This window comes from Hyla sarda, chromosome 6 (assembly GCF_029499605.1).
Source record: "Hyla sarda isolate aHylSar1 chromosome 6, aHylSar1.hap1, whole genome shotgun sequence".
Classification (NCBI taxonomy): Eukaryota; Metazoa; Chordata; class Amphibia; order Anura; family Hylidae; genus Hyla; species Hyla sarda.
This window is the reverse complement of record NC_079194.1, coordinates 24,944,761-24,967,938: the sequence shown is the minus strand read 5'-3', so window position 1 is coordinate 24,967,938 and position 23,178 is coordinate 24,944,761. Positions and strand designations below refer to the sequence as shown.

Sequence of the window (23,178 nt, the reverse complement as noted above, 5' to 3'; positions counted from 1 at the left end):
GGAAAAGAGCATTTTATTTTTTACACTTCATACTTTTATTGAAGAACTTTTTATAAATTTTTTTTCACTTTTTACAGGTTATACTACGCTGCACTACATTTGTACTGCAGCACAGTATGACCTGATGAGCTGCACTCAGTACAGCCTCTGGCTGGATCTCACAGGCTTCCATAGCTGGCAGACAGGAGATCATCATTTAACCAACGGCAACCCGTATCGCGGTGCCGCCATTGGTGAATAGGGGGAGCCCTGTCAACACCATAGATGCAGTGATCAGGATTGATCAAGGCATCTATGAGGTTAATGCTGCCGGGACTGGGGGGGATCGCGGCTTCGGCAGCTGCGGTGGGTCCCCGGCTGTGATCAACAGCAGGGTTCTGCGGGCGATCTCCTGAGCTCCCTGCGGCAGCGCAAGAGATTGCGAGGATGTATGCATACGTTCCAGCACGCAAACATGTTGGGTGTTTGGACGTATGCATTCGTCCCATAGCAGGAAGGGGTTAAATGTTGACCGGCTCCCTTAAAAAGGGGTACTCCACTGGAAAACTTTTTTTTTTTAATCAACTGGTGAAAGTTAAACAGATTTTTAAATTATTTCTATTAAAAGACCTTAATCCTTACAGTACTTATAAGCTTCTGTATGCTCCACAGGAAGTTCTTTTCTTTTTGAATCTCCTTTCTGTGTGACCACAGTGCTCTCTGCTGACACCTCTGTCCATATTAGGAACTGTCCAGAGTAGGAGTAAATCCCCATAGCAAACATATGCTGCTCTGGACAGTTCCTAAAATGGACAGAGGTGTCAGCAGAGAGCACTGTGGTCACACAGAAAGGAGATTCAAAAAGAAAATAACTTCCTGTGGAGCATACAGCAGCTGGTAAGTACTAGAAGGATTAAGATTTTTTTTTATAGAAGTAATTTACAAATCTGTTTAACTTTCTGTCATCAGTTGATTTAAAAAAGGTTTTCCAGTGGAGTACCCCTTTAAAAAGCACTTGACTAATATTGTGTTGGCCCCCTCTGACTTGTCGAGGCCTGAACTCCACAAGACCCCTGTGTCCTGTGGTATCTACACCAGGATGTTATGAGCACATCCCATTAAGATCTGGGGAATCTGGAGGAAGAGTCATCACCTTGATCTCTTTGTCATGTTCCTCATTCCTGAACAATGTTTGCAGTGAGGCCCGGGGCATTATCCTGCTGAAAGAGGAGGGGGGGGGGGGGGGGTCTTTGTCTCGTACAATTGTTAGGTAGATGGAATGTGTCACAGTAATAGCCAGATGAGGCCAGGACACAGGGTCTACAGCAGAACATTGTCACTCACACTGCCCCGCCGGCCCGTCACACTGCCCCGCTGGCCCGTCACACTGCCCCGCAGGCCCGTCACACTGCCCTGCCGGCCCGTCACACTGCCCCGCCGGCCCGTCACACTGCCCCGCCGGCCCGTCACACTGCCTCGCCGGCCCGTCACACTGCCCCGCCGGCCCGTCACACTGCCTCGCCGGCTTGCCTTTTTCTTTCACTTTTTGACAGGCATAATTAAATTAATATTATGGCTGTTTGACCAAATAAATAATATATATATATATATATTTACACACATACACATATATTTGTTATACACTAATATTAATAACATTTCAGTAAAATGTGCGTTAAAGTTTTAGTTTTCAAATAAAGTTTGTGTTTATTTCTCATCTCTTTTTAGAAGTCTGTTATCAATCTCCGACAGGTTTGTTATTGGTTTACCCAGTGATCTTTATTGAAGGCAAAGTTACTTTGTTTCAGATTATTAAAAAGTACTTTTCATCAAAATTCTTTTTATATGTCATAGATTATTCAATATTAAACTGGTTTCTAATTGGTTTTAATTAAAAATGTTGACTTCTTTTATATGTATTTTGTGTTTGAAAATCTATCCACCAGGGGTCTCCCTAGGAGTCCCTGGCCGCAAACTCACGCCAGCCTGGCAGTGAGTCCAATATCGCAGACTGCTGGCTAAGCACGTGACCAGCTAGGCACAGCTCCCTGCCTGCAGACAGGCGGGACCACTGTGCTCACTCGCATACCCCGCAGGGCTCAGTGTACCGAGGACAAGCAGGGCTCCGCGTACAGAGGACAAGCAGGGCTCCGCGTACAGAGGACAAGCAGGGCTCCGCGTACCGAGGACAAGCAGGGCTCCGCGTACCGAGGACAAGCAGGGCTCCGCGTACCGAGGACAAGCAGGGCTCCGCGTACCGAGGACAAGCAGGGCTCCGCGTACCGAGGACAAGCAGGGCTCCGCGTACCGAGGACAAGCAGGGCTCCGCGTACCGAGGACAAGCAGGGCTCCGCGTACCGAGGACAAGCAGGGCTCCGCGTACCGAGGACAAGCAGGGCTCCGCGTACCGAGGACAAGCAGGGCTCCGCGTACCGAGGACAAGCAGGGCTCCGCGTACCGAGAACAAGCAGGGCTCCGCGTACCGAGGACAAGCAGGGCTCCGCGTACCGAGGACTACCAGGGCTCCGCGTACCGAGGACTACCAGGGCTCCGCGTTCCGAGGACAACCAGGGCTCCGCGTTCCGAGGACAACCAGGGCTCCGCGTTCCGAGGACAACCAGGGCTCCGCGTTCCGAGGACAACCAGGGCTCCGCGTTCCGAGGACAACCAGGGCTCCGCGTTCCGAGGACAACCAGGGCTCCGCGTTCCGAGGACAACCAGGGCTCCGCGTTCCGAGGACAACCAGGGCTCCGCGTTCCGAGGACAACCAGGGCTCCGCGTTCAGAGGACAACCAGGGCTCCGCGTTCCGAGGACAACCAGGGCTCCGCGTACCGAGGACAAGCAGAGGCTCCGCGTACCGAGGACAAGCAGAGGCTCCGTGTACCGAGGACAAGCAGAGGCTCCGTGTACTGAGGACAAGCAGAGGCTCTGCAAATGCGGGCTCACTCGCACTTCCAGTACTTATCAGCTGCTGTATGTTCCGCAGGAAGTTATTTTCTTTTTGAATTTCTTTTCTGTCTGACCACTGACCACAGTGCTCTCTGCTGACAGCTCTGTCCATGTCAGTAACTGTCCAGAGTAGGAGCAAATCCCCATAGCAAACCTCTCCTGCTCTGGACAGTTCCTGACACAGACAGAGGTGTCAGCAGAGAGCACTGTGGTCAGAAAGAAAAGAAATTCAAAAAGAAATGAACTTCCTCTGTATTATACAGCAGCTGATAAGTACTGGAACGATTAAGATTTTTTAATAGTTGGCACCAGTTGATTTAAAAAAAAATATATATATATATATGTTTCCCACCGGCGTACCCCTTTAAGGCGGTGTTTTCTGCACAGTATGTCTCCAGCTTTTGCAAAACTACAACTCCCAGCATGCCTGGACAGCCGTGTTTGGCAAACACTGCTTTAGAGTCCCTGAGTGTGTGTTGTGAAGATTCTGGAGCCTTAGAATAATGCATCACATCACGTGACCAGCAGATCCTCCATTATACCGACTATTTAGGGATATATTGACCACTGGTACCCTGACTCCTGCTAGATTAAACAATGGTGTTATCTAGGTCAGACACCACAAGGGGGAGCTCACTGCATATGGATTCATACAGACACCAACAAAACTACTATAAATCTAAAAGCAGTGAGCTCCCTCTAGTGGCACCTTCAAAAATCTTATCATTTAGTGTTATTTCATGCACATTTCATTTGTAAAAAGCATTTTAACATTAATGTGCTTAATGTAAGTACAGTGGTCCCTCAAGTTACAATATTAATTGGTTCTGGGGCGACCATTGTATGTTGAAACCATTGTATGTTGAGACCAGAACTCTATGGAAACCTGTTAATTGGTTCTAAAGGCACCAAAAAGCCATCCAAAAATAGGAAAAAGTGAGGATTAAAGATAAATAAGTAGATAACTAATAGAGAAAAGCAAATCCTTACATATAAAAGTAGTAAAGATCTGCTGGAAGCTGTAATTACTGTCTATGTCAGTGTTTCCCAAGCAGGGTGCCTCCAGCTGTTGCAAAACTACAACTCCCAGCATGCCCGGACAGCCGTTGGCTGTCCGGGCATGCTGGGAGTTGTAGTTTTGCAACAGCTGGGGGCACCCTGCTTGGGAAACACTGGTCTATGTAGAGGACAGGAGCTTGTTCTGGGGTCTTGTACAGTACACAGTGTCCTAAAAAAGTAATGGAGTTTCCCTCACCTGGTGTCCAAAGGAGCAGCTAACCCTGGTAACACAGGTAAAGAGTACAGAACATGTAATACCTCCCTGTACTGTAGGGGGCGCTACCAGACACCAGTCAGTGCATGCACTTCAGTAATACAGGTAAAGAGTACAGAACATGTAATACCTCCCTGTACTGTAGGGGGCGCTACCAGACACCAGTCAGTGCATGCACTTCAGTAATACAGGTAAAGAGTACAGAACATGTAATACCTCCCTGTACTGTAGGGGGCGCTATCAGATACCAGTCAGTGCATACACTTCAGTAATACAGGTAAAGAGTAGTACAGAACATGTAATACCTCCCTGTACTCTAGGGGGCGCTACCAGACACCAGTCAGTGCATACACTTCAGTAACACAGGTAAAGAGTAGTACAGAACATGTAATACCTCCCTGTACTGTAGGGGGCGCTACCAGACACCAGTCAGTGCATACACTTCAGTAACACAGGTAAAGAGTACAGAACATGTAATACCTCCCTGTACTGTAGGGGGCGCTACCAGACACCAGTCAGTGCATGCACTTCAGTAATACAGGTAAAGAGTACAGAACATGTAATACCTCCCTGTACTGTAGGGGGCGCTATCAGACACCAGTCAGTGCATACACTTCAGTAATACAGGTAAAGAGTACAGAACATGTAATACCTCCCTGTACTGTAGGGGGCACTACCAGACACCAGTCAGTGTATACACTTCAGTAATACAGGTAAAGAGTAGTACAGAACATGTAATACCTCCCTGTACTGTAGGGGGCGCTACCAGACACCAGTCAGTGCATACACTTCAGTAATACAGGTAAAGAGTAGTACAGAACATGTAATACCTCCCTGCACTGTAGGGGGCGCTACCAGACACCAGTCAGTGCATACACTTCAGTAATACAGGGGTTTTACCAGCAAATGCCCATTCTGATTGGTTGATTCTTCCAGCCATTGACAGGTATCACAGATCTGGACTGTCTGTACATTGTATGTTGAGTCTGGTTTCAACTTACGATGGTCCAGAAAAGACCATTGTATGTTGAAACTATTGTATGTTGAGGCCATTGCAAGTTGAGGGATCACTGTATATGGGAAAGTGGCTGTCTGAGCACACAATATGTAAAGAATGTGGCCATATTTTTTGACATATTGTGTGTACATACAACCAATTTGCCATAGACTTACACATACAGAGCACATCAACATTAAAAAATGAGGAATTTATGACAAATGAAATACGCCTGCAAAAACACTGTGTGAACATCGCCTTAGAAAGTGTATACAGTCTCTTTAATTAAAGAAGGAGATAAGGGATGTAATCTTTAATGCGTCATTTTTAATAATCTTTTGACACATCACAGAGACTTGTCAAAAGTTTTGATTGGTCGGGATCTTCGTGATGAATTCCTCAACAATCATCAGAATGAACAGTGAGACGTCCTTGGTTATCTCTATCCAGTTACACTAGAGTAGCTCGGTAGACTTATAATGGAGCCATATAGTGCAACAGGACAGAGATCACAGCAAGCCGGTGGGTGAAGCGCATAGCCAAGTACTTCTCCCTGCTAGTTCTAATGATTGGTGGGGGTCTCAGACTGACACTGTAACACTATAACCCCTTAAGGACGGGGTTTTTTCCATTTTTGCATTTTCGTTTTTTTGCTCCTTGCCTTTAAAAAAATCATAACTCTCTCAATTTTGCACCCAAAAATCCATATGATGGCTTATTTTTTGCTCCACCAATTCTAATTTGTAATGACGTCAGTCATTTTGCCCAAAAATCTACGGTGAAACGGAAAAAAAAATCATTGTGCGACAAAATTGAAAAAAAAAAACCCGCCGTTTTGTAACTTTTGGGGGCTTCCGTTTCTACGTAGTACATTTTTCGGTAAAAATGACACCTTATCTTTATTCTGTAGGTCCATACGATTAAAATGATCCCCTACTTATATAGGTTTGATTTTGTCGGACTTCTGGAAAAAATCATAACTTCATGCAGGAAAATTAATACGTTTAAAATTGTCATCTTCTGACCCCTATAACTTTATTTTTCCGTGTATGGGGCGGTATGAGGGCTCATTTTTTGCGCCATGATCTGAAGTTTTTAACGGTACCATTTTTGCATTGATAGGACTTATTGATCGCTTTTTATTCATTTTTAAATTATATAAAAAGTGACCAAAAATGCACTATTTTGGACTTTGGAATTTTTTTGCGCATAAGCCATTGACCGAGCGGTTTAATTAACTATATATTTTTATAATTCGGACATTTCTGCACGCGGTGATACCATATATGTTTATTTTTATTTACACTGTGTTTTTTTTTATGGGAAAAGGGGGGTGATTCAAACTTTTAATAGGGGAGGGGTTAAATGATATTCATTCACTTTTTTTTTTCCAGTGTTATAGGTCCCATAGGGACCTATAACACTGCACACACTGATCTCTTATACTGATCATTGTTATCCCATAGGGACCTATAACACTGCACACACTGATCTCTTATACTGATCATTGTTATCCCATAGGGACCTATAACACTGCACACACTGATCATTGTTATCCCATAGGGACCTATAAGACTGCACACACTGATCATTGTTATCCCATAGGGACCTATAAGACTGCACACACTGATCTCTTATACTGATTATTGTTATCCCATAGGGACCTATAACACTGCACACACTGATCTATTACATTGATCACTGGTTTCTCATAAGAAACCAGTGATCGATGATTCTGCCACATGACTGCTCATGTCTGGATCTCAGGCACTGAGCAGTCATTCGGCGATCGGACAGCGAGGAGGCAGGTAGGGGCCCTCCCGCTGTCCTGTAAGCTGTTCGGGATGCCGCGATTTCGCCGCAGCTATCCCGAACAGCCCACTGAGTTAACCGGCTGCTTTTACTTTCACTTTTAGCGTGAAAGGGTCAATAGCGCGCGGCACCGCGATCGGCACTGCACGCTATTAGCGGCGGGTCCCGGCATCACTATGACGCCGGGCCCGCCGTGATATGATACGGGGTTACTGTGTAACCCCGCGTTATATCAGGAGAGCAGGACCAAGGACGTACCTGTATGTCCTTGGTCCTTAAGGGGTTAAAGGGGTATTCCAGGAAAAAACTTTTTTTTGTATATCAACTGGCTCCAGGAAGTTAAACAGATTTGCAAATTATATCCGTGAAGAGAAATGAAAATATCGGCACTCACCAATGTGGCTGCTGGGTTTCTTTATTGAGACATGCTCACATGTGGGGTACAGAAGAGAGGGGAGTGGGGGGACAAGTGGTGGCGACCGAGCTCTAGTTTCGCACACTTGGTGTGCTTCGTCCGGCCATGACCCATGATGCCTGTGACTGCCTTATATACAAGTGAACCTAGTGCTTCACCTAACACGCACCTGAACATCTCTCACATGATCAGGTGACGTGGTAGGAGGGGAGGTGTGTTAAAAGCAAAGATAGAAGCATGCTGAGAGCTCCGTTTTGTCGTTTAACCCTATGTTGCCTGTGGCATTGGATTTAATGATCCATAGTGTCTCTACTCGTAATAATTTCGACTCAATTCTTTCATATTTATTACATGACACTTTTTCTAAGCCTACAAAGCGCAGTACATCAGGGTTATTATTATGGGCTTCTCTTATGTGGGCCTGCAGACGGGACGCTCTTGGCTTTCCAGCGCGTATGGTATGAAAATGTTCCCTGATGCGCGTCTGGAGCTGGCGTTTCGTCTGGCCTATGTAGAAGAAGCCACAGGGACATATTATAGCATAGACAACATTTTTCGTGTGACAGGTAATTAACTCTTTAATAGTATGAAAAACTGCTCCTAGCCTCACGTGTTTAGTTTCCCAGCAATATCTGCATTGATTGCAGTTTTTACACTGGTGGGTACCTTTAGGTGTGATGTCACTAAGCCAGGTTTCTTTTTTCGCTGATATATTGCTACTCTTAGATTTATTTCTCAATTTATCTCCTATGGTGAGGTTCTTTCTGTATGTTATATGTGGTTTGTTTTCTGCTCTTTTTTTCAAATCCTCATCGGCTTCCAATAGAAACCAGTTTCTACGTATAGCTCGCTCTATCACTGGATTCATAGGAGTGTTTTGGAATACAAAGGTGAATCTTTCTTTTAGATTTTCCAACTTATTAAGTGGATTTTTATTTTTAAGTAGATCTTCCCTCTTAGTTATCTCTGCTTTATTTCTACCATAATTTATTACATCATCAGGATAGTTGCGTTTTTTTGACCTTGTTACTAATTCATTAGCCTGTATTACATAAGTATCATTTTTACTGTTATTTCTTTTTAGGCGAATAAATTGCCCATATGGAATGTTCTTTTTTGTCATAAATCTGTGGGAGCTATTAAAATGTAGCAGTGTGTTTTTAGCTACTGTTTTTCTGTAATTTTCAGTAATTATACAGTTCCCTTCAATAAAGGAGTTTTAGATCCAGAAACTCTAAAGTCTCGCCTCCATAGTTATTGGTGAAATGCATATTCACGCTATTGTTATTCAAGTATGTTGTGAACTCATTAAATAAAGCTTGCGTGCCGGTCCATATTAGGATGATATCGTCAACATAGCGATAATACATTTTTATGAAAGGGAGATATGGATTGGTGGTACTGTATATAAACCGATTTTCAAAACTACTCAAAAATAAATTTGCATAGGCACAGGAGACCGGTGTCCCCATAGGGGTGCCGGTCTTCTGTTTGTACCATTGTTCGCCATGCATGAAGGTGTTATTGTGAAGTACAAAATCAAGGCCCTCTGTCACGAGATTTGTAATATACTTCTATTAAAAAAAAATCTTAATCCTTCCAATAATTATTAGCTGCTAAAGTTGAGTTGTTGTTTTTTGTAGTGCTCTCTGCTGACATCTCTGCTTGTCTCAGGAACTGCACAGAGTAGAAGAGGTTTGCTATGGGGAGTTGCTTCTAAACTGGGCGGTTCCCGAGACACATGTCATCAGAGAGAACTTAGACAGAAAAGAACAACTCAACTTCAGAAGCTCATAAGTACTGAAAGGATGAAGATTTTTTAATAGAAGCAATTTACAAATCTGTATAACTTTCTGGAGCCAGTTGATATATAAAAAAAAAGTTTTTTCCTGGATAACCCCTTTAAAAGGAAAACTGACAACCGGTTCACCTGCACTTAACCCAATACATGGGGTTATAGTGCAGGTGAACCAGATTACAATGAGGTATCACTTACCTGGGCATCAGCCTCCAATGCCAGTAGCTGAATTTGCTAGCATGCAGAGTCCCCACCTCTATTGAGCAAAGCTGGCTATTAGTAATGGAGGCTGATACAATGGGTACCTCCGTATTGGGACTGCTGATCCGGGTAAATATCCCATCATTGTAATCCGGTTCACCCGCACTATAACCGCGTATATTGGGTTTTGTGCAGGTAAACGGGCTGTCAATTTCGCTTTAATACTGTGATACATAGAATAGATTATCATAATAAACAGGTCACACATCTTTAGAACACACATTCTTTTTCCACATTACCTGAACGAATGTTACACCGGCCATAAGAATTACCAGGGAAAGCCACTGATACTTTGTAAGCTTTTTTTGCAACATTGTCACAGAGAATAAAGCTGTGGTGAGGATTTTGAGCTGATAAGTGACCTGGAAAAGAGAAATTTACATGAGCACAAGATATATTTATGTGGAAGAAGGATTATTGTGTTTGGTATCAATCCACACAGCCGGCATCTTGTCAGCCCAGACTCCAGCCCCTCTTCTTGTAAATGTAAGGAATAAAGTCTGAATTGACTTGTACAGTGGTCCCTCAACATACGATGGTAATTCGTTCCATACGACCCATCGTTTGTCGAATCCATCGTATGTTGAGGGATCCGTGCAATGTAAAGTATAGGAAGCTGTACTCACCTGTCCCCGTCGCTCCGGATGCTGTCCCGCTGCTCCGGCGTCTTCTTCGGGATCCTCCGGCTTCTTCCGCATCTTCTCCGGTGTCCGGGTCTCGCTTTCTGGTGACGTTATTACGCTGCTGCACCGGCGCGGCGTGCGTAGTGACGTAATAACGATGCCGGAAAGCGAGGCCCGGACCCTGGAGAAGATGCAGAAGACGCCGGAGGATCGCGAAGTGGACCCGGAGCAGCGGGAATAGGTAGGCGAACCTGCCAGGGATATCCGACAGCAGCTTAAGCATTTTGCGCTGTCGGATAGCAGTTAATGCGATGGCCCCAACATATAAAAGCATCGTATGTCGATTTTATCATATGTCGGGGCCATCGTAGGTCGGGGGGTTACTGTACTTAGATGCGTATTCAGGAGAAATCAAGAGGAGCTGGAGTCTAGGCTCACAAAGTGTTGGCTGGTGGGATTGATACTGAACAGAATGGAGCAGCTTGCATTGTACTGTAATATAGAAAAAAACATAGTAAAACTTTTACTTTTTTACATTTATTTATTTTTTTAAATACACAGCTCAAAAAAATAAAGGGAACACTAAGATAACACATCCTACATCTGAATGAAAAAACTAAAATCGTATCAAATACTTTCGTTTTGGAAATCAAATGTATCAACCCCTGGAGGTCTGGATATGGAGTCACACTCAAAATCACAGTGGAAAACCCCACTACAGGCTGATCCAACTTTATGTAATGTCCTTAATACAAGTCCCAATGAGGCTCAGTAGTGTGTGTGGCCTCCACGTGCCCGTATGACCTCCCTACAACGCCTGGGCATGATCCTGATGAGGTGGAGGATGGTCTCCTGAGCGATGTCCTCCCAGACCTGGACTAAAGCATCCGCCAACTCCTGGACAGTCTGTGGTGGATGGAGCGAGACGTCCCAGATGTGCTCAATCGGATTCAGGTCTGGGGAACGGGCGGCCAGTCCATAGCATCAATGCCTTCCTCTTGTAGGAACTGCAGACACACTCCAGCCACATGAGGTCTAGCATTGTCTTGCATTAGGAGGAACCCAGAGCCAACCGCACCAGCATATGACCTCACAAGGGGTCTGAGGATCTCATCTTGGTACCTAATGGCAGTCAGGCTACCTCTGGCAAGCACATGGAGGGCTGTGCGACCCCCCAAAGAAATGCCACCAAACACCATTACTGACCCACCGCCAAACCGGTCATGCTGGAGGATGTTGCAAGCAGCAGAACGTTCTCCACGGCGTCTCCACGTCTGTCACATGTGCTCAGTGTGAACCTGCTTTCATCTGTGAAGAGCACAGGGTGCAAGTGGCAAATTTGCCAATCTTGGTGTTCTCTGGGAAATGCCAAACGTCCTGCACAGTGTTGGGCTGTAAGCACAACCCCCACCTGTGGACGTCGGGCCCTTATACCACCCTCATGGAGTCTGTTTCTGACCATTTGAGTGGACACATGCACATTTGTGGCCTGCTGGAGGTCATTTTGCAGGGCTCTGGCAGTGCTCCTTCTGTTCCTCCTTGCACAAAGGCGGAGGTAGCAGTCCTGCTGCTGGGTTGTTGCCCTCCTACGGCCTCCTCCATGTCTCTTGATGTACTGGCCTGTCTCCTGGTAGCGCCTCCATGCTCTGGACACTACGCTGACAGACACAGCAAACCTTCTTGCCACAGCTCGCATTGATGTGCCATCCTGGATGAACTGCACTTCCTGAGCCACTTGTGTGGGTTGTAGACTCCGTCTCATGCTACCACTAGAGGGAAAGCACCGCCAGCATTCAAAAGTGACCAAAACATCAGCCAGGAAGCATAGGAACTGAGAAGTGGTCTGTGGTCACCACCTGCAGAACCATGTCTTTATTGGTGGGTATTTTGCAAATTGCCTATAATTTCCACCTGTTGTCTGTTCCATTTGCACAACAGCATGTGAAATTGATTGTCAATCAGTGTTCTTCCTGAGTGGACAGTGGGATTTCACAGAAGTGTCATTGACTTGGAGTTACATTGTGTTGTTTAAGTCTTCCCTTTATTTTTTTGAGCAGTGTATATTTTTAGTAAACAAATTTCAATAAACAAAATAGAACGAAATAAAACAGAAGAAAGACAAAATAAAGACAATCAAAAGAGCTATCAAAAATCAAACATTTAAAAAACTTTTAATGAGCGTCAATAATCCTTTTTACGACGCTCCTCAGTCATCTATATGGGGCGGTTGTTAACTGCATAATACAGACGACACCTCTCGGTATCGGACTTTAGACCAAGGTCTGATTTATTAAAATATAATGTTATTGATCCTGCACAGTGAAATGGGCGCTGTCATGAAATCTAAAAATTGATATGTTGTGGTACTTAAGTACTACAACATATCTCTAATATACTTTAATTAAAAAAAGTGATTTTAAACAAGTTTAAAATCACTTTTAAATTCGGCCACTAGGGGTCGCCCTCCTAGTGGCCGAATGCATTCTGCAGTGACGTCACTACTGGATTTCGACTCATTTCAGCCTGGCAAATGAGTCGAAATCCAGTCACTGCGGTGCTCGCTCGCGCCTGTCAATCAGACAGGCGAGAGCGAGCACGCTGATAGCTGGGGCTGCGTGCATTGGCCAGCTCCACTGGCCTCGCGCGCGGCCCCCTCCCCCCCCCCCCCCCCCCCTTACCCTGTCCGGAGGCCGTTACCCTGTTCGGAGGCAGCTCATTGATCCTCTGGTAAGTCTTCCTCACTGGAGGAATGGGGTGGGGGAAGCGGGGTTCGGGGGAGTGCCGACGCTCAGCACTAGAGGTATGGGGGTGGGGAGCGGGGTTCGGGAGAGCGCCGCCGCTGCTGCTCCCGAAGTAGCACTGCTGCGCTAATAAAGTTATTGTTTTCACCAAGGGGTGCCTCCAGCTTTTTCACCACTACAACTCCCAGAATGCCCTGACAGCCAGTAGATGTTAGGGCAAGCTGGGAGTTGTAGTGGTGAAACAGCTGGAGGCACCATGTATAGTGAGCTAAGGGCGGAAGTGCCGGCTCCAGCAGGCATCAGTGACGTGGTGCCTGCTGGGGAAGTCTGCCTGGTAGTGAGCACACTACCAGGCAGACAAAAAGGGATTTTAATATAGTAAAAAAAAAATGTAAAGGGAGGGAGGGGGTTAGGGAGAGATGGGCAATAGGCAGGGACAGAAAGAAAGAAAAAATGGATGGTGGGAGCTACCCTTGAACAGCGTAAATTACAACAAGACCTTACAATAAGAATTGCAAATTTCTGGTCACATAACACAGTAGAAAAAAAGGTAATAGAAAGTGATCAACAAGTCCATCAACATCAAAATGATACTGATAAAAAGTACAGGTCACACGTTTATTTATGGCCAAGCATGGAGGGAGAGTGCCACTACATATTCTGGAAATCGGAGCCCTGACCAGACCTCCGGATTCTTCTCCCCAGCTCCTTTGCAAGCTCTGGGGCCATACGCGCAAGTTATTGGGTCTTACGAGTTTTATGTTGTGTACACCGCTGTGGCGTAACCCGGGCTTGCCAGCTTTTTATTCTTTTGCGGAAGCTGGTTATTGGGAGATAAGATGGCTGTGTGAGGTGGGGCAGTTAGCTGTACAGGGGGTAATCCGTTCTTTTGAGGACCTGCAGGAAGAGTTCGCTCTACCGCACTCATCATTTTATCGTTACCTGCCACTCCGTCATGTGTATGATTCTCAGAATCGGATGCGGCTGATGGAGATACAAACTAACAGGGTCCTACAATCAGTAGTTATGAAAAGGGAGTCTGCGGGAATTTTTTCTTGGCTATATGGTGAGTTCTTAGGTTTTTACCATGAACGTTTTCCCTTAACAGTCCAAGCTAAGTGGGAGAGAGACCTTGGTGGGCTGAGTGACGAGGAATGGTCTATAGTTCTGTCGCTTACCCCGTCATTGTCCATGTCAGAGTCTAATAGACTATCACAGTTGTTCTTTTTGCACAGGGTGTATAAATCCCCACTGTTCTTACATAATGTTGGTGTTCGGTCCGACTCTGCCTGCCCTAGGTGTGGTGAGTAGGAGGCTCACCTACTACACATGATGTGGGCATGCCCTGTCTTAACTTCCTATTGGACTGCTGTGATACATCTTATTAAGGTTGTTTATGGGATTACACTGCATAAAGGTGTGCTTACTTGGCCTTATTGGTTGTGATGAGGAACCTTCCATGAGAGAAGTGGGGATCTTACATGTGCTGTATCAAGCTAGGAAACTAATCGCGCAGTTCTGGATCAGACCGTCTCCTCCGGGAGTAGCTGATCTTATTAAAAGAATAAAGCTGATAGTGTGCATGGAGAAAGGGATATATATCAAGCGTAAGGTTGAAAGGAAATTTGATGGTATTTGGGGACCCTGGGTACACCATTTTGACCCCCCTGACGACTGATTCTTAAATGCTTGTATGCCCTCAGACTGTACTGGACGTAGTGTGATTGGCTTGAATGTTGAGGATCTGTGGATGTGGCTTTGCTATTTTCCATGCCCGCCCTTCTCTGTCTACCTTTCTCTGGTGGCTTTGTTGGAGTGTCTGTAGGTACCGCTTGCTGTGGTTATGTGTATAAGGTGTGAGGGAGTATGCCCATCGGGATAAAAGTATAGTTAAAGGAGTACTCCGGCGCGCACTTTTTTCCTTTTATCCCGTCCGGGCTGCAAAATAAAAGAAAACACACTTTCTCTTACCTGCCAACGAGCCCCCGGAGCTCCGGTACACTCCGGTACAGGTGTTCGGTCCCCGGGCTGTATTCTTCTTACTTCCTGTTAGCCCAGCATGTCACACGGAGCTTCAGACTATCACCTGCCGCAGCAATGTCCCGCCTCGGCCAGTGATAGGCTGAAGCTCCGTGTGACATGCCGGGCTAACAGGAAGTAAGAAGAATACAGCCCGGGGACCGAACACCTGTACCGGAGTGTACCGGAGCTCCGGAGGCTTGTTGGTAGGTAAGAGAAAGTGTGTTTTCTTTTATTTTGCAGCCCGGACGGGATAAAAGGAAAAAAGTGCGCGCCGGAGTACTCCTTTAAACCTCTAGTAAACTACAAGTGTGTATTTTTGTTGCTGCAAAGGGAAGAGACGGAATGTTTGTTTGTTTGTTAGGTGGGTGGGGTGGGAGGGGGGGGGGGGTTATTTTATGTGAACTGTTTGTTAAAAAAAATGTTTAAAACTTCAATAAAAAAATATCTGATTTAAAAAAAAAAAAAAAAAGTACAGGTTACAGTGTCAAAAATAAGCTACCCTAGAGATCCGTATGCTAAAAAGTATAAAAGGTTACAGGGCGTTAGAATATGGAAATTCTAAGCATTTTATTTTTTCATTTTTATAAGTTTTCACTTTTTAAAAGGAGTCAAACATGACAAAAATTTAGCTTGGGTAATGCTGTAATCGTACTGATTTGCAGAATTAAGTTGACATATCAGGTTTACTGCTAAATAAATGGCACAAAAAACGAAATTCCTCATTTGCAGAATTGCAGGTTTTTTTGTTTTCAATTATAGCCTACAAATATTTTTTTTTTCATGTTTCACAGTACATTTTATGGTAAAATAAAGGGGGTTTTTAGAAAGCACAATTGGTCCCGCAAAAAAAAATAAATAAATAAATCACGTGGCTCTGTATTTGGAAAAATAAAAATGATGGCTCTCAGAAGATAAAAAGTTACAAACATGGAAAAAAAAAATGCTGAGCGGGAAAGGGTTAATTAAAGGGTTACTCCTCCCCTAGACATCTTATCCCCTATCCAAAGGGGACCCCCGCGATCTCCCTGCTGCACCCGGCATTCGTTTAGTGCATCGGTGCAGCGCTGGAGGCTCGTGACATCACGCCCCCCGCCCAACTCGTGATGTCACGTCCACGCCCCCTCAATGCAAGTCTATGGGAGGGGGCGTGTCACGCCCCCTCCCATAGACTTGCTTCGAGGGGGTGTGGGCGTGACGTCACAAGCCTCCGCCCTGCATCACCAGTTCGCTCCGTGCAGCGGATGTCTGGGGTGCCGTAGTCAAGATCCTAGGGGTCCCCACCGGCAGGACCCCCCCCCCCCCCCCCCCCGATCAGACATCCTTTGGATAGGAAATAAGATGTCTAGGGATGGAGTACCCCTTTAACCTCTTGGAGACGCAGGGCGTATGCGTACGCCCTGCATGCCGATCCATAAAATTAAGTTTACATAAACACCTGCAAATTAAAATACCGTAATAGAAATAAATAAAAAATAATGCAAAAAGGTGTCAAAAGAGCAAACACAAAATACAACTATATATGTTAAAACACAATTATAACTTCCTTTGTTATCAAGTTCTCACTGGATTCACCTGGTAAGTGGCAGCATCAAGGTTGGACAGTGCAACATAGAGAAGGTTATTCTGGAGGGTGTAGATCCCAGAAGGTATGGCGAGCTTCAGCGTCTCCATTGGTTTATTGAGGATCTCATCCTGAAGGACTCTATTCAAAGCTCGGATACTACAGCCTATAAAAAGAAAGGAAAACTGTGTGGACATCAACGATGTTTAATTTGTATAACATACCGTATTTTTCGCCATATAGGACGCTCAGGCATATAAGACGCACCCAATTTTAAAGGAGGAAAAGCTAGAATACAATGTAAAGTATAGGACAGTGATCTTCAAACACCGGAACTCCAGATGTTGCAAAACTACAACTACCAGCATGCCCGGACAGCCGTTGGCTGTCCGGGCATGCTGGGAGTTGTAGTTTTGCAACATCTGGAGGTCCGCAGGTTGAAGACCACTGGTATAGGAGGTAATTCTCACGTGTCCCCGCCGCTCCGAACCATCACCGCTCGTCACCGCTGCCCTGGATGTCGCCCTCCATCGCTGTCACCGCGTCCCAGGGGTTTCCCAGTCGCTCCGGAACGTCTCTGCTGCCCGGTATCCTCTCTGTCCGTCGCCGCCATCACGTCGCTCCTATTGGATGATGGGACAGCATTCGCGACGACGTGATGACGACGATAGAGAGCGCCGGTCATGCAGGGGATCCCGGCACGGAGCAGACACCGAGGAGGCAGGTAAGGTCCCTCCCGGTGCAGCCGGGTTAGTGTCACTTTCCCCTCAGACGCGGCGGTCAGCTTTGATCGCCACGTCTGAAGGGTTAATACAGGGCATCACCGTTATAGGTGATGTCCTGTATTAGCCGCGGGTCCCCGGGGAAGAAAAAGTGCGTCTTATACGGCGAAAAATACGGTAACAAGTTGTATATAGCAAATGCTGTAAACAAGGGGGCAGATTTACTATTTGAAAGGAACCCGATTTCTTTTTGCCACATTTTCTATTAGCTGTAGACACTTTTACACTGTTTCCAAAAAAAAAAAGGGGGGCATATCTTATCTTGCAACACCGAGCCCCAAAAAATGTGCTAGAATTCTGGGGCAATACTCTTGTACAAATAAAAGTGTCCCTGTCATTTAAAATAAAAAATATTTACTTGGGATTTCTGTGCTAAATCTCCCACTGATCATTAGAACAAGAAGGGAGAAGCGTGCACTTACAGGGGTACTCCGGTGGAAAACTATTATTTTTTTTAATCAACCGGTGCCAGCAAGTTAAACAGAATTATAAATTACTTCTATTTAAAAATCTTAATCCTTCCAGTACTTATCAGCTGCTGTATGCTCCAGAGGAAGTTGTGCAGTTATTTCCAGTCTGACCACAGTGCTCTTTGCTGACACCTCTGTTCATGTCAGGAACTAGGAGCAAATCCCTGTAGCGAACCTTTCCTGCTCTGGAAATTTCCTGACATATACAGGAGTAGAAGCAAGGAGAGCAGTGTGGTCAGACAGAAAAGAAATTCCAAAAGAACTTCCTCTGCAGTATACAGCAGCTGATAAGTACTGGAAGGATTAAGATTTTTAAATAGAAGTAATTTACAAATAGGTTTAACTTTTTACCTTTAAAATAGTTTTTCCACCGGAGTGTCCCTTTAAGGCTTCTTTCACACTACAAAATCCTCTGTTTTTAAACATCCGTAGGAAGATCCGTGTGAAAATCAGTTGAAAACGGCAGTAACAAAATTCTATACGTCCGTTAGAAAATCCCATTATAATCTATGGGATTTTCTAATATCCGTATTAATCCGTTATAGTCCGTTATTGATAACGGACGTTAGTTTGTTACGGAAGAAATAGCTCATGAACTATTTCTTCCGTAACTATCTTCCGTAACAAACTAACGTCCGTTATCAATAACGGACTATAACGGATTAATACGGATATTAGAAAATCCCATAGACTATAATGGGATTTTCTAACGGACGTATAGGATTTTGTTACTGCCGTTTTCAACTGATTTTCACACGGATCTTCCTACGGATGTTTAAAAACGGAGGATTTTGTAGTGTGAAAGCAGCCTAAGCACTTAACTTTCTGGCTTGAAGTTAATTTTTGACGTGTATGTTACATTTCTTAAGTTTTTTGAAATGATGGGGATACTCAAAATTTAGACTAGTCAGTCTAAAGATAACCAGATTTATCAAACAGCAAGGCACACTTTGAGAAATCTGGCACATTCTTATACTGTCTACACCAGGGGTGGGCAATTACTTTTCCCATGGGGCCACATGAGAAACTAAAAATATTGTGGAGGGGAGGGTAGTTTTCCCCCCAGATTAGGCAGCATAATTGTCCCCCAGATTAGGCAGCATAGTTGTCCCCCAGATTAGGCAGCATAGTTGTCCCCCAGATTAGGCAGCATAGTTGTCCCCCAGATTAGGCAGCATAGTTGTCCCCCAGATTAGGCAGCATAGTTGTCCCCCAGATTAGGCAGCATAGTTGTCCCCAAGATTAGGCAGCATAGTTGTCCCCCAGATTAGGCAGCATAGTTGTCCCCCAGATTAGGCAGCATAGTTGTCCCCCAGATTAGGCAGCATAGTTGTCCCCCAGATTAAGCAGCATAGTTGTCCCCCAGATTAGGAGCATAGTTGTCCCCCAGATTAGGAGCATAGTTGTCCCCCAGATTAGGAGCATAGTTGTCCCCAGATTAGGAGCATAGTTGTCCCCCAGATTAGGAGCATAGTTGTCCCCCAGATTAGCAGCATAGTTGTCCCCCAGATTAGCACCATAGTTGTCCCCCAGATTAGTATAGTTCCCCCCTAATTAGTATTTTTGCCCCACAGATCAGGCAGCATAGTTGTCCCCCAGATTAGTATAGTTTCCCCTCACATTAGGCAGCATAGTTGTCCCCCACATTAGGCAGCATAGTTGTCCCCCACATTAGGCAGCATAGTTGTCCCCCACATTAGGAGCATAGTTGTCCCCCAGATTAGGAGCATAGTTGTCCCCCAGATTAGGAGCATAGTTGTCCCCCAGATTAGTATAGTTGCCCCCCAGATAAGGCAGCATAGTTGTCCCCCAGATTAGTATAGTTTCCCCTCACATTAGGCAGCATAGTTGTCCCCCAGATTAGGAGCATAGTTGTCCCCCAGATTAGCAGCATAGTTGTCCCCCAGATTAGCACCATAGTTGTCCCCCAGATTAGTATAGTTCCCCCCAAATTAGTATTTTTGCCCCACAGATCAGGCAGCATAGTTGTCCCCCAGATTAGTATAGTTTCCCCTCACATTAGGCAGCATAGTTGTCCCCCCACATTAGGCAGCATAGTTGTCCCCCACATTAGGCAGCATAGTTGTCCCCCACATTAGGAGCATAGTTGTCCCCCACATTAGGAGCATAGTTGTCCCCCACATTAGGAGCATAGTTGTCCCCCAGATTAGGAGCATAGTTGTCCCCCAGATTAGTATAGTTGCCCCCCAGATAAGGCAGCATAGTTGTCCCCCAGATTAGTATAGTTTCCCCTCACATTAGGCAGCATAGTTGTCCCCCAGATTAGTATAGTTTCCCCTCGCATTAGGCAGCATAGTTGTCCCCCAGATTAGTATAGTTTCCCCTCACATTAGGCAGCATAGTTGTCCCCCACATTAGGAGCATAGTTGTCCCCCAGATTAGTATAGTTGCCCCCCAGATAAGGCAGCATAGTTGTCCCCCAGATTAGTATAGTTGCCCCCCAGATAAGGCAGCTGTCACGATGCCGGCTGGCAGGTAGTGGATCCTCTGTGCCAGAGAGGGATGGCGAGGACCGCGCTAGTGGACCGGTTCTAAGCCACTACAGGTTTTCACCAGAGCCCGCCGCAAAGCGGGATGGTCTTGCTGCGGCGGTAGTGACCAGGTCGTATCCACTAGCAACGGCTCACCTCTCTGGCTGCTGAAGATAGGCGAGGTACAAGGGAGTAGGCAGAAGCAAGGTCGGACGTAGCAGAAGGTCGGGGGCAGGCGGCAAGGATCGTAGTCAGGGGCAACGGCAGGAGGTCAGGAACACGGGCTAGGAACAAACAAGGGAACGCTTTCACTAGGCACAAGTGCAACAAGATCCGGCAAGGGAGTGCAGGGGAAGTGAGGTGATATAGGGAAGTGCACAGGTGGAAACTAATTAAGCTAATTGGAAGATTGGACCAGGCACCATCATAGGTGCACTGGCCCTTTAAATCGCAGAGACCCGGCGCGCGCGCGCCCTAGGGAGCGGGGCCGCGCGCGCCGGGACAGGACCGACGGAGAGCGAGTCAGGTACGGGGACCGGGGTGCGCATCGCGAGCGGGCGCCACCCGCATCGCGAATCGCATCCCGGCTGGAGGCGGGACCGCAGCGCACCCGGTCAGTGGATCTGACCGGGGCGCTGCAGCAACGAGGATGAGGCGAGCGCTCCGGGGAGGAACGGGGACCCGGAGCGCTCGGCGTAACAGTACCCCCCCCCTTGGGTCTCCCCCTCTTCTTGGGGCCAAAGAACCTGAGGAAAAAAAAGTCAATTTTTCCGTGATGAGGTCCGATGCACATTAGGAGGGGTTCTGTGCGGAAACGCATGAGACAGTCCAATCTTTCATTGTTAATACAATAGATGTAGAGGGGTCTGGCGAGACTGGTCACAGGGACGTAGAACCTGTTGATAAGAGAGGCCCAAAAAATTTTTCCTGCAGATCCGGAATCCAAGAAGACCATAGTAGAGAAGGAGAAGGTAGAGGCAGATATCCGCACAGGCACAGTAAGGCGTGGAGAAGCAGAGTTGACATCAAGAACTGTGTCACCTTTGTGCGGAGTCAGCGTACGTCTTTCCAGGCGGGGAGGACGGATAGGACAATCCTTCAGGAAGTGTTCGGTACCGGCATAGTACAGGCAAAGATTCTCCATGCGGCGTCGTGTCCTCTCTTGAGGTGTCAGGCGAGACCGGTCAACTTGCATAGCCTCCGCGGCGGGAAGCACAGGAACGGATTGCAGAGGACCAGAGGAGAGAGGAGCCGGGGAGAAAAAACGCCTCGTGCGAACAAAGTCCATATCCAGGCGGAGCTCCAGACGCCATCCGGAAGAACGCATGTCAATGCGAGTGGCAAGATGAATGAGTTCATGCAGGTTAGCAGGAGTTTCTCGTGCGGCCAGAACATCTTTAAAGTTGCTGGATAGGCCTTTTTTAAAGGTCGCGCAGAGAATCTCACTATTCCAGGACAACTCGGAAGCAAGAGCACGGAACTGAATGGCGTACTCGCCAACGGAAGAAACACCCTGGACCAGGTTCAGCAGGGCAGTCTTGGCAGAAGAGGCTCGGGCAGGCTCCTCGAAGACACCACGGACCTCAGCGAAGTAGGACTGGACTGTGGCTGTGGCAGGATCATTGCGGACCCCATCAAATTTGTCCGGCAGGGACAAGCAGGGGTTAGGAGCGGCCGGTTGCTGCGGAGGAGTTGCAGGAGCCGGCGGAGGAGATGGTTGTTGCAGCTGTAGCTGTGACTGAAGATGCAGTGTCACGGAGGTCAAGTATGCCAGCTGTTGATTTCGTTGGGCGATCTTTAGGGCTTGCTGGGCGACCAGTGTAGGGAGGTCGGTGACAACTGGCAGAGGAACTTCAGCGGGATCCATGGCCGGATCTACTGTCACGATGCCGGCTGGCAGGTAGTGGATCCTCTGTGCCAGAGAGGGATGGCGAGGACCGCGCTAGTGGACCGGTTCTAAGCCACTACAGGTTTTCACCAGAGCCCGCCGCAAAGCGGGATGGTCTTGCTGCGGCGGTAGTGACCAGGTCGTATCCACTAGCAACGGCTCACCTCTCTGGCTGCTGAAGATAGGCGAGGTACAAGGGAGTAGGCAGAAGCAAGGTCGGACGTAGCAGAAGGTCGGGGGCAGGCGGCAAGGATCGTAGTCAGGGGCAACTGCAGGAGGTCAGGAACACGGGCTAGGAACAAACAAGGGAACGCTTTCACTAGGCACAAGTGCAACAAGATCCGGCAAGGGAGTGCAGGGGAAGTGAGGTGATATAGGGAAGTGCACAGGTGGAAACTAATTAAGCTAATTGGAAGATTGGACCAGGCACCATCATAGGTGCACTGGCCCTTTAAATCGCAGAGACCCGGCGCGCGCGCGCCCTAGGGAGCGGGGCCGCGCGCGCCGGGACAGGACCGACGGAGAGCGAGTCAGGTACGGGGACCGGGGTGCGCATCGCGAGCGGGCGCCACCCGCATCGCGAATCGCATCCCGGCTGGAGGCGGGACCGCAGCGCACCCGGTCAGTGGATCTGACCGGGGCGCTGCAGCAACGAGGATGAGGCGAGCGCTCCGGGGAGGAACGGGGACCCGGAGCGCTCGGCGTAACAGCAGCATAGTTGTCCCCCAGATTAGTATAGTTGCCCCCCAGATAAGGCAGCATAGTTGTCCCCCACATTAGGCCGCTCTCCCCCCCCCCACACACACACAGACACATATAAACACACACAGACACATATATACACAGACACATATATACACAGACACACTCACCCGACCTGCACAGCAGAGGGAGACAGGATACACGGCCTCTCCTCCTCTCCCCTCCCCGCTCAGCCTATGGAGGGTTGTAAGACTGCACGGCAGGAGGTGCAGGCCCCCTCCCCAGCACTGTACAATCTCTTCCTGTCATCGCACGGAGCTCTCCCTGTCACAGGCTGGTGCAGACCTGGGCATTGTACGGCCCGACAGTCAGCGCGGGCCGGTCAGAGCCAATCATAGGGCCGTATGTGGCC

At 47.1% G+C, this 23,178-nt stretch overlaps 1 protein-coding gene across 4 annotated transcripts in view; it reads right to left on the bottom strand.

Moving 5' to 3' along the window:
- Positions 1-23,178, bottom strand: part of SLC35A3 (solute carrier family 35 member A3) — a 114,260-nt gene that overhangs the window by 26,342 nt on the left and 64,740 nt on the right. For all 4 annotated transcript variants that reach the window (XM_056523341.1, XM_056523342.1, XM_056523343.1 and 1 more), the window contains exons 3-4: positions 16,444-16,598; positions 9,725-9,847 (exon numbers count right to left, since the gene is read on the bottom strand). In XM_056523341.1, the coding sequence (XP_056379316.1) occupies positions 9,725-9,847; positions 16,444-16,598 (278 nt within the window). The remainder of the gene's footprint in view (positions 1-9,724; positions 9,848-16,443; positions 16,599-23,178) is intronic.